Below are 12,986 nucleotides of genomic sequence, written 5' to 3' on the forward strand. Positions count from 1 at the left end.
CTGACCCCCCCTCCTGTCCCCTCTATATCAGACTAGCATACCAACACTGACCCCCCCTCTATATCAGACTAGCATACCAACACTGCCCCCCCTCTATATCAGACTAGCATACCAACACTGACCCCTCTATATATCAGACTAGCATACCAACACTGACCCCCCCCCCCCCCCATATCAGACTAGCATACCAGCACTTGCCCCCCCTCCCCCTCTATATCAGACCAGCATACCAACACTGACCCCCCCTCTATATCAGACTAGCATACCAGCACTGACCCCCCCTCCTGTCCCCTCTATATCAGACTAGCATACCAACACTGACCCCCCCTCTATATCAGACTAGCATACCAACACTGACCCCCCCCCTATATCAGATTAGCATACCCTGCACTGACCCCCCCTCCCCCTCTATACCAGACTAGCATACCAACACTGACCCCCCCCCTATATCAGACTAGCATACCAGCACTGACCACCCCTCCTGTCCCCTCTATATCATACTAGCATACCAGCACTGACCCCCCCCTCCTGTCCCCTCTATATCAGAATAGCATACCCTGCAATGACCCCCCCCTTCCCCTCTATATCAGACTAGCATACCAACACTGACCCCCCCCCCCCCCCTATTTCAGACTAGCATACCAGCACTGACCCCCCCCCTGTCTCCTCTATATCAGACTAGCATACCAACACTGACCCCCCCCTCTATATCAGACTAGCATACCAACACTGACCCCCCCTCTATATCAGACTAGCATACCAACACTGACCCCCCCTCCTCTATATCAGACTAGCATACCAACACTGACCCCCCCATATCAGACTAGCATACCAACACTGACCACCCCTCTATATCAGACTAGCATACCAGCACTGACCCCCCCTCTATATCAGACTAGCATACCAACACTGAACCCCCCCCCTCTATATCAGACTAGCATACCAACACTGACCCCCCCTCTATATCAGACTAGCATACCAACACTGACCCCCCCCCCCCTCTATATCAGACTAGCATACCAACACTAACCCCCCCCCCTCTATATCAGACTAGCATACCAACACTGACCCCCCTCTATATCAGACTAGCTTACCAACACTGACCCACCCCCCCCTCTATATCAGACTAGCATACCAACACGGACCCCCCTCCCTCTATATCAGACTAGCATACGAACACTGACCCCCCCTATATCAGACTAGCATACCAACACTGACCCCCCCTCTATATCAGACTAGCATACCAACACTGACCCCCCCTATATCAGACTAGCATACCAACACTGACCCCCCCTCTATATCAGACTAGCATACCAACACTGACCCCCCCTCTATATCAGACTAGCATACCAACACTAACCCCCCCCCCCTCTATATCAGACTAGCATACCAACACTGACCCCCCTCTATATCAGACTAGCTTACCAACACTGACCCCCCCCCTCTATATCAGACTAGCATACCAACACTGACCCCCCTCCCTCTATATCATACTAGCATACCAACATTGACCCCCCTCCCTCTATATCAGACTAGCATACCAACACTGACACCCCCCTCTATATCAGACTAGCATACCAACACTGACCCCCCCCCCTCTATATCAGACTAGCATACCAACACTGACCCCCCATCCTGTCCCCTCTATATCAGACTAGCATAGCAACACTGACCCCCCCCCCCCCTATATCAGACTTGCATACCAACACTGACCCTCCCTCTATATCAGACTAGCATACCAACACTGACCCCCCCTATATCAGACTAGCATACCAACACTGACCCCCCCTCTATATCAGACTAGCATACCAACACTGACCCCCCCCTATATCAGACTAGCATACCAACACTGACCCCCCCTCTATATCAGACTAGCATACCAACACTGACCCCCCTCTATATTTGACAAGCATACCAACACTGACCCCCCCTATATCAGAGTAGCATACCAGCACTGACCGCCCCTCCTGTCCCCTCTATATCAGACTAGCATACCAGCACTGACCCCCCCCCTCTATATCAGACTAGCATACCAACACTGACCCCCCCCTCTATATCAGACTAGCATACCAACACTGACCCCCCCTCTATATCAGACTAGCATACCAACACTGACCCCCCCCTCTATGTCAGACTAGCATTCCAACACTGACCCCCCCCCCCCCTCTATATCAGACTAGCATACCAACACTAACCCCCCCTCCACTATATCAGACTAGCATACCAACAATGACCCCCCCCCATATCAGACTAGCATACCAACACCGACCCCCCCCTCTATATCAGACTAGCATACCAATACTGACCCCCCCCTCTATATCAGACTAGCATACCAACACTGACCCCCCTCCCTCTATATCAGACTAGCATTCCAACACTGACCCCACCTATATCAGACTAGCATACCAACACTGACCCCCCCTCTATATCAGACTAGCATACCAACACTGACCCCCCCCTCCTGTCTCCTCTATATCAGACTAGCATACCAACACTGACCCCCCCTCTATATCAGACTAGCATACCAACACAGACCCCCTCCCTCTATATCAGACTAGCATACCAACACTAACCCCCCTCTATATCAGACTAGCATACCAACACTGACCCCCCCTCCTGTCCCCTCTATATCAGACTAGCATACCAACACTGACCCCCCCCCCTCTATATCAGACTAGCATACCAACACTGCCCCCCCCCCCTCTATATCAGACTAGCATACCAACACTGACCCCCCTCTATATCAGACTAGCATACCAACACTGACCCCCCCCCCCCCATATCAGACTAGCATACCAGCACTGGCCCCCCTCCCCCTCTATATCAGACTAGCATACCAACACTGACCCCCCCTCTATATCAGACTAGCATACCAGCACTGACCCCCCCTCCTGTCCCCTCTATATCAGACTAGCATACCAACACTGACCCCCCCTCTATATCAGACTAGCATACCAACACTGACCCCCCCTATATCAGATTAGCATACCCTGCACTGACCCCCCCCCCTCCCCCTCTATATCAGACTAGCATACCAACACTGACCCCCCCCCTATATCAGACTAGCATACCAGCACTGACCCCCCCTCCTGTCTCCTCTATATCAGACTAGCATACCAACACTGACCCCCCCCCCTCTATATCAGACTAGCATACCAACACTGACCCCCCCTCTATATCAGACTAGCATACCAACACTGACCCCCCCTCCTCTATATCAGACTAGCATACCAACACTGACCCCCCCCATAACAGACTAGCATACCAACACTGACCCCCCCTATATCAGATTAGCATACCCTGCACTGACCCCCCCCTCCCCCTCTATATCAGACTAGCATACCAACACTGACCCCCCCCCCCTATATCAGACTAGCATACCAGCACTGACCCCCCCTCTATATCAGACTAGCATACCAACACTGACCCCCCCCCCCCTCTATATCAGACTAGCATACCAACACTGACCCCCCCCTCTATATCAGACTAGCATACCAACACTGACCCCCCCTCCTTTATATCAGACTAGCATACCAACACTGACCCCCCCCCATATCAGACTAGCATTCCAACACTGAACCCCCCCCCCTATATCAGACTAGCATACCAACACTGACCCCCCCCTCCTCTATATCAGACTAGCATACCAACACTGACCCCCCCATATCAGACTAGCATACCAACACTGACCCCCCCTCTATATCAGACTAGCATACCAACACTGACCCCCCCTCTATATCAGACTAGCATACCAACACTGACCCCCCCCTCTATATCAGACTAGCATACCAACACTGACCCCCCCCTCTATATCAGACTAGCATACCAACACTGACCCACCCTCTATATCAGACTAGCATACCATCACTGACCCCCCCTCTATATCAGACTAGCATACCAACACTGACCCCCCCCCTCTATATCAGACTAGCATACCAACACTGACCCCCCCTCCTGTCTCCTCTATATCAGACTAGCATACCAACACTGAACCCCCCTCTATATCAGAGTAGCATACCAACACTGACCCCCCCCCTCTATATCAGACTAGCATACCAACACTGACCCCCCCCGTCTATGTCAGACTAGCATACCATCACTGACCCCCCCCCCCCCCCCCCTTATATATCAGAGATGCAGACTTACTTCCATAGTACTGTCCAGGGAGCCAACACTGGTCCGGCGGCCCCGCTTTCCTGCACCCAGCAAGGAAGAACAAAAGACATATGTTGCGTTGTCATGGAGACGGCATTGTTGATAAATCAATGAACACTGAGATTCTCATGTGGACTATTTCTCTCTAAACTACAGGTCTCCTATTGGGACAGCAGGTGGATAACTACAGTTCTCCTATTGGGACAGCAGGTGGATAACTACAGTTCTCCAGTTGGGACAGCAGGTGGATAACTACAGGTCTCCTATTGGGACAGCAGGTGGATAACTACAGTTCTCCTATTGGGACAGCAGGTGGATAACTACAGTTCTCCTATTGGGACAGCAGGTGGATAACTACAGTTCTCCTGTTGGGACAGCAGGTGGATAACTACAGTTCTCCTATTGGGACAGCAGGTGGATAACTACAGGTCTCCTGTTGGGACAGCAGGTGGATAACTACAGTTCTCCAGTTGGGACAGCAGGTGGATAACTACAGTTCTCCTATTGGGACAGCAGGCGGATAACTACAGTTCTCCTATTGGGACAGCAGGTGGATAACTACAGTTCTCCAGTTGGGACAGCAGGTGGATAACTACAGTTCTCCTATTGGGACAGCAGGTGGATAACTACAGTTTTCCAGTTGGGACAGCAGGTGGATAACTACAGTTTTCCAGTTGGGACAGCAGGTGGATAACTACAGTTCTCCTATTGGGACAGCAGGTGGATAACTACAGTTTTCCAGTTGGGACAGCAGGTGGATAACTACAGTTCTCCTATTGGGACAGCAGGTGGATAACTACAGTTTTCCAGTTGGGACAGCAGTTGGATAACTACAGTTTTCCAGTTGGGACAGCAGGTGGATAACTACAGTTTTCCAGTTGGGACAGCAGGTGGATAACTACAGTTTTCCAGTTGGGACAGCAGGTGGATAACTACAGTTTTCCAGTTGGGACAGCAGGTGGATACTGAGCACCACACGGTGCATAACGCAGGTTAATGTTTTTCATTATGAATGTTGTTCTGGAGGCAACTCTGCAGTGTGGACAGAAAGTCATAAAATCAGATTTTACACTGCTAACCCTAATGCCTAACTTTCAATAGTTGTTTGTTTTAATACATTTTTACAATATAGTCAGTCTTTCGGTCTGTACAATAATCAGAAATAGATTTCACAAATCATGTTCGATTGATTTCCAGAAAGCTTTTCATTTTGTAAATAAGGATATTTTAGCCTATAGTTTGTTAAAGACAGGGGTTGATGGGAAACTTTAATGAATATCGTACAGATTGGTTTACAACACCCTCGGGTGTAAAACACGGAGACGCCTTTTCACTGACTGTTTGCTATGTTTATAAACGATTTGGCAAAATAATTAAACGGTTAAATATTGGAGTAAGATAAGATGATGACATGCTAAGTATCCGTTTATATGCTGATTATATTATTTAGATGACAGAAACTGAACAAGACCTGCAGAACATGTTATTATGTCCAGTCTGTTGGTGTAAAAGATGGAGACCCATGATTAACCAGACAAAAACACAGATAATGACTTGGTGTAGAAAATGGAGACCCATGATTAACCAGACAAAAACACAGATAATGACTTGGTGTAAAAGATGGAGACTCAGGATCAACCAGACTAAAACACAGATAATGACTTTGTGTAAAAGATGGAGACTCAGGATCAACCAGACTAAAACACAGATAATGACTTGGTATAGAAGATGGAGACTCAACCAGACTAAAACACAGATAATAACTTGGTGTAAAAGATGGAGACTCGTAATCAACAAGACTAAAACACAGATAATGACTTGGTGTAGAAGGTGGAGACTCAGGATCAACCAGACTAAAACACAGATAATGACTTGGTTTAAAAGTTGGAGACTCAGGATCAACCAGACTAAAACACAGATAATGACTTTGTGTAAAAGATGGAGACTCAGGATCAACCAGACTAAAACACAGATAATGACTTGGTGTAAAAGATGGAGACTCAACCAGACTAAAACACAGATAATGACTTGGTGTAGAAGATGGAGACTCAACCAGACTAAAACACAGATAATAACTTGGTGTAAAAGATGGAGACTCGTAATCAACAAGACTAAAACACAGATAATGACTTGGTGTAGAAGGTGGAGACTCAGGATCAACCAGACTAAAACACAGATAATGACTTGGTGTAAAAGATGGAGACTCAGGATCAACCAGACTAAAACACAGATAATGACTTTGTGTAAAAGATGGAGACTCAGGATCAACCAGACTAAAACACAGATAATGACTTGGTGTAAAATGTATGAATTGAAATGTATGCATTCACTACTGTAAGTCGCTCTGGATAAGAGCGTCTGCTAAATGACCTAAATGTAAAAATGAATCCCATAAGGGATGGGTTGCCAACTGGCATTTTGACACGAAAAATAAATTGCCATTCGTCATTCATATAGCCAATTTTGACTTTATTAACAACTGGCCCATCTAACGGAAATTCGCTCATTTCTGCCTCAAGGACCAGACTCATCCCCAATAAAAGTCAACCTGCCGCAAAAACAGCTCCTTTAGCACTGTGCCATCTCTCTCTTTCTGTGGAGCACGACCTGATCTATAATTACCATTTCACTCCCTCACAACTCAGCAGGCCTTGGCTCTGACCTTCAGTCAGAATGTCTGTACAGTGCTCTGCCGAATCACTGGTCTGTTGCAAACGGTTTGTTTCAAATCACTTTGTTTCAACATGTCGAGCACTCTGCTGACTTCTTCTCTGAACGTATGACAGACAAGATATTCAACATTTTAGATGTCTGTATGACAGATATATTTAAGAAGTGAAGTGAGCGTAATTACACAAAACTGCCAGTGAAAAGCGATACGTAAGGTTGCTTTTGATAAGGTTATATTTATAAGAATTTTATTTAACTAGGCAAGTCAGTTAAGAACAAATTCTTATTTACAATGACAGCCTAGGAACAGTGGGTTAACTGCCTTGTTCAGGGGCAGAACGACAGATTTTTACCTTGTCAGCTCGGGGATTCGATCTAGCCACCTTTCGGGTTACTGACCCAACGCTTTAACCACTAGGCTATCTACTGTAGGCCTACATGTTATAAAGTATTTCACACAAGTATTTGACCCAGGTCTGGTGTCCAGTATGTCTGTCGTGTGTGTGTGTGTGTGTGTGTGTGTGTGTGTGTGTGTGTGTGTGTGTGGTGTGTGTGTGTGTGTGTGTGTGTGTGTGTGTGTGTGTGTGTGTGTGTGTGTGTGTGTGTGTGTGCGTGTGTGCGCGTGTGTACATACCTGTTTCTGATAGGTCTCTCAGTGATGAGCTGAGCGCTGTACGTTTGAGTCCGTCTGCAGAGGCATAGCTGTCGTCCAGACTGGGCCTACCCAGAGTGCCGTTCACCGCCTTCACGCCGCCGCTGGGACTACCACCGTCAGACCCAGCAGCAACAGGCCTCATCACTCCTTTCTGCTTCTCCAACTCCGCTGTAAAGAGGGAGGAGGAGAGGGGGAACAGTGGGGAGTAGGGAGGGAGCAAAGTGGAGAAAGGGAAAGAGAGGAGGAAGGTGAGGAAGAGGGCGACAGAGAGAGAGAGAGAGAAAAGAGAGAGACAGAGAGGAGGAGGAGGGGTAAGAGGGTGAGAGAGAGGAAGAGATAAGAGTGAGAGAGAGAGAGAGAGTGGAGGAGGGTGAGGAAGAGGGCGAGAGAGAGAGAGTAAAGTGAGAGAGAGAGAGAGAGGAGGAAGGTGAGGAAGAGGGCGCGAGAGAGAGAGAGTAAAGAGAGAGAGAGAGGAGGAAGGTGAGGAAGAGGGCAACAGAGAGAGAGAGAGAAAAGAGAGAGACAGAGAGGAGGAGGAGGGTGAGAGAGGAGAGGAGAGGAGAGAGAGCAGGGAGGGTGGGGAAGAGGGCGAGAGAGAGAAAGAGAGAAGAGAAAGAGAGGAGGAGGGTGAGGAAGAGGGCGCCCGAGAGAGAACGAGAGAAGAGAGCAAGAAGTGAGTAGAGAATAAGAGTGGGAAAGGATGACTTTGCTTTAAAAGGTATATGTAATCACATTAGGGATTACATTGCTTTAAAAGGTACACGGTTATCACATTAGTTGTATATTAAACTATTCTGTTGTATTCCCCTATGGAATAATACAGTATTCTATATAGCTCTGTAATAGTTTACTCACACTCCACTCTGTATTTCTCCATCTCCTGCACCTCAGCGATGCTCTCTCTCAGGTCGGAGGTGAAACGTGTTCTGTCCTGCTCTCTCGGAGCGTTAAACACGATCAGAACTTTTCTCTCCCCGCCAGGGTTGGCTGATGTCAGACGGATACCGTGGGGGTAGTCTGCAGTGGAGAGAGGAGACGTGTTACCACAACACATACTGTACAGTAATACAGACACAGTGTACATCTCATAGGGCTCTGGTCAGAGGTAGTGCACCACACTAGGGAAAGAGGAGGGCCATTTGGGACTCAATTACAGTCTTCACTAGAGAGGAGGACCATTTGGGACCCAATTACAGTCTTCACCAGAGAGGAGGGCCATTTGGGAATCAATTACAGTCTTCACCAGAGAGGAGGGCCATTTGGGACTCAATTACAGTCTTCACCAGAGAGGAGGACCATTTGGGACCCAATTACAGTCTTCACCAGAGAGGAAGGCCATTTGGGACTCAATTACAGTCTTCACCAGAGAGGAGGGCCATTTGGGAATCAATTACAGTCTTCACCAGAGAGGAGGGCCATTTGGGAATCAATTACAGTCTTCACCAGAGAGGAGGGCCATTTGGGAATCAATTACAGTCTTCACCAGAGAGGAGGGCCATTTGGGAATCAATTACAGTCTTCACCAGAGAGGAGGGCCAATTGGGACTCAATTACAGTCTTCACCAGAGAGGAAGGCCATTTGGGACTCAATTACAGTCTTCACCAGAGAGGAGGGCCATTTGGGAATCAATTACAGTCTTCACCAGAGAGGAGGGCCATTTGGGAATCAATTACAGTCTTCACCAGAGAGGAGGGCCATTTGGGAATCAATTACAGTCTTCACCAGAGAGGAGGGCCATTTGGGAATCAATTACAGTCTATCACCAGAGAGGAGGGCCATTTGGGAATCAATTACAGTCTTCACCAGAGAGGAGGGCCATTTGGGAATCAATTACAGTCTTCACCAGAGAGGAGGGCCATTTGGGAATCAATTACAGGTCTTCACCAGAGAGGAGGGCCATTTGGGAATCAATTACAGTCTTCACCAGAGAGGAGGTGTCTTCACACAAACACCCACATACAACTAACCATCCAATTCCCCAATCATATGGTTGTAATTTACAAACTATAATGTAGTTATGTTATAGTGGTGAGAATGCAACCAGAGTTGTCTCAAAAATAAACGTCATGTTATGTACAAAAATGAAAGAAATAGATACAAATGTAATTGTCATTATCGAGGGAGAACTATCATTAAACAGGACAAAGGTTTAAAATGGCCTCCTCTGCGATGTGATCAGAGAATAGATACGGTGATGTATTTATAGCAGAGAGGGAGAGAGAGAGACAGAGAGAGAGGGAGAGAGAGAGACAGAGAGAGAGAGAGAGAGACAGAGAGAGAGAGAGAGACAGAGAGAGAGAGACAGAGAGACAGAGAGAGAGAGAGAGAGAGAGAGAGAGAGAGAGAGAGAGAGAGAGAGACAGAGAGAGAGAGAGAGAGAGAGAGAGAGAGAGAGAGAGAGAGAGAGAGAGAGAGATACAGACTGATAGATAGATAGACAGATGACAGACAGATGACAGACAGACAGACAGACAGACAGACAGACAGACAGACAGACAGACAGACAGACAGACAGACAGACAGACAGACAGACAGACAGACAGACAGATAGACAGATAGATAGATAGATAGATAGTTAGTTAGTTAGTTAGTTAGGGTTAGAGAGGGACAGATGGAGAGACAGATGGCCGGAGAGACACATACTGCCTCCCCATTCTGCACCCTTCTCCCATAGTGTGCACTTGAACACTTTCTGTCATGGATATTATTAACAATGGTGAAATTACCTCCAGCTAATGTTTACACCAATCCTATGATTTAAAATCCATGACACACTGTGAAGTTGGGAGAAGGGTGGAGAATCTGGATATAGCTCAGTACTTACACACACACACACACACACACACACACACACACACACACACACACACACACACACTTACACTTACATTGGTTCTGGAACATGTGGACCTGCATTTCGACCAGGGGGAAGGACTGTCTGAAGCTGTATGTCACAGAGGTCTTCTTCTTCTGGAAGATTTTGGTTACCTGTAGCGGAGAAGAGGGGAAAAAACATGTTTGTTTATGACCCCAGCTAGCACATAACGTTCTGAGAACCATATGTTTCTTAGAGCTTGGTAAGAGCGTGGTTTTCCTATGGTTATTTTTGTGTACAACCTTTCCCACAACGTTCTAGGAATGGTGCAGGATAGTTGCAAGGTTTTGGGAACGTTCTCAGCACATTTAAGGAACATGATGTTATTGTCTTTTTTTAATTTCATTACTTTAACAGAACTTTTCCTTTTGTCAAACATAGTTACATTTAATTTAAAACAATGTTCCGGGGACGTTCTCCAACTGGTTTGAAATTGAGAATGTTCTCAAATTGTTTTCAGAGAACGTTAAGAAAACAACATGGGAATTTCAGTACTTCAGCATAACATTTCCTACAGGTTTTCTCATGGTTGTATTTAAAGTCATGTTTTCAAATCGTTTTCAGAGACCGTTAAGAAAACAGTCCATAAAAATAAAATAAAATATAGAAAATATTCGTAACGTTCAGAGAACATTCTAAGAATGTTGCTTTAAAACATATAGTGTACATTCTGTTCTCAGCATTAACAAAACTCTCTCTCTCTCTCTCTCTCTCTCTCTCCTCTCTCTCTCTCTCTCTCTCTCTCTCTCTCTCTCTCTCTCTCTCTCTCTCTCTCTCTCTCTCTCTCTCTCTCTCTCTCTCCTCTCTCTCTCTCTCTCTCTCTCTCTCTCTCTCTCTCTCTCTCTCTCTCTCTCTCTCTCTCTCTCTCTCTCTCTCTCTCTCTCTCTCTCTCTCTCTCTCTCTCTCTCTCTCTCTCTCTCGATGGCTCACAGGTGAGTCTTACCACGAGCAGGTCGTTGAAGAGGAAGACTTCTCTCTGGTGGACTCCAGTCCTTTGGTTTTTGTTAGGCTCAGGCACCTCGTACAGCTGACAGCAACACACCAATCTGCGATGGGACAGCGAGAGCACCTACATAACACAGAGAGGTTAGTTTGCAGTTCAGGTTTACCAGCTCAAATATACAATTAAGCAGAAATGTTTACAGAAGCCGACTTTATATCAGGCAAAATTTGTGTCTACCTACAGTTTGGGTTTTTTCCCACACTAACCATGGGTATATATTCTATTTACATTATGGGGCTTTCCACACTAACCATGGGTATATATTATATTTACAGTATGGGGCTTTCCCCACTAACCATGGGTATATCTTCTACCTACAGTATGGGGCTTTCCCCACTAACCATGGGTATATCTCCTACCTACAGTATGGGGCTTTCCACACTAACCATGGGTATATATTCTACCTACAGTTTGGGGTTTTTCCACACTAACCATGGGTATATATTCTACCTACAGTATGGGGCTTTCCCCACTAACCATGGGTATATCTTCTACCTACAGTATGGGGCTTTCCACACTAACCATGGGTATATCTTCTACCTACAGTATGGGGCTTTCCCCACACTAACCATGGGTATATCTTCTACCTACAGTATGGGGCTTTCCCCTCCACACTAACCATGGGTATATATTCTACCTACAGTATGGGGCTTTCCCCACTAACCATGGGTATATCTTCTACCTACAGTATGGGGCTTTCCCCACACTAACCATGTCTATAACAGAACAAGGGGGGCTTCCTTGGTCAGTATATAGATCCTCTTTACTACTGCAGATTTTTGGAAATATATAACTTTGGACAAATGCAAAAGTATTGCTACAGCTCTCAAAAAATATTACTGCCCTGAATTTATCTGGGTTTAAGTAGAGAGACTACTTCCTGGAGGACAATATACCATGCTAACTCACATGTTTACATGTGTGGTTGGGGCGAAGGATTAAGAGGGTGTTAACAATGCTGAACGGGCGTACACAAAAGAAGAACTCTAGAAAGTGTGAAAATCTTGTCAGTTTTTCAAAGGGCATTTTCTCCTACTTGTCTCTTAAGAAGGGGATTAACAAATGTATGAACGTTTAAAGCAGCACACCTTCCCCATGTTCCTCACTAACTACAGTGATATACTTTTATTTTTAATTTTTAATTTTTGAAATCTGAGTCTGTACTTTTATAAATCTTTACTTTCATAAAATGCAAAAAAAAAAAAAATGATGATAATCAATTTAGATTGGATACAACGTCAGTCGAGAAATACAGACACATTTCTACAGTATTTTGACTTACAGGCTTCTTGCCGACAAAAACTCTCTCCACGGCCTGTACTTGAGACACGTGGTCATCGTTGGTGCGTAGCTCCCACTTCTCTATCCGATGGTAGATTCCTACTAACAGGTCTCTGGGAATGTCCTGACCATTGTCCACTCCTGAGAAACATATCACACACAGAGGAGAGAGTGTGTTAGTCAAACAGAGAAAGAAAATGATTTACAAATTCTACTATAAAACATTCCCTAACGTTCTGTAGAAGAAGAGGTAGAGATTGACGAGGAGGACAGAAGGGAAAGTCTGAGACGGGCCAATGATGTGAGAGAAATAGACGTAGTACTATGGTTGTCTGTTTCGATGAGT

The 12,986-nt window shown here is 46.1% G+C and overlaps 1 protein-coding gene across 1 annotated transcript in view; it reads right to left on the bottom strand.

Annotated features, from left to right (window-relative positions):
• The window catches only part of LOC106594785 (IQ motif and SEC7 domain-containing protein 1), a 148,510-nt gene that overhangs the window by 55,520 nt on the left and 80,004 nt on the right, over positions 1 to 12,986 (bottom strand). The window contains exons 8-13 of the mRNA XM_045692827.2: positions 12,642 to 12,781; positions 11,300 to 11,425; positions 10,370 to 10,469; positions 8,336 to 8,497; positions 7,460 to 7,648; positions 4,147 to 4,196 (exon numbers count right to left, since the gene is read on the bottom strand). Of these exons, the coding sequence (XP_045548783.2) occupies positions 4,147 to 4,196; positions 7,460 to 7,648; positions 8,336 to 8,497; positions 10,370 to 10,469; positions 11,300 to 11,425; positions 12,642 to 12,781 (767 nt within the window). The remainder of the gene's footprint in view (positions 1 to 4,146; positions 4,197 to 7,459; positions 7,649 to 8,335; positions 8,498 to 10,369; positions 10,470 to 11,299; positions 11,426 to 12,641; positions 12,782 to 12,986) is intronic.

Source organism: Salmo salar, chromosome 13 (assembly GCF_965601325.2).
Source record: "Salmo salar chromosome 13, fSalSal1, whole genome shotgun sequence".
In the NCBI taxonomy this organism is placed as follows: Eukaryota; Metazoa; Chordata; class Actinopteri; order Salmoniformes; family Salmonidae; genus Salmo; species Salmo salar.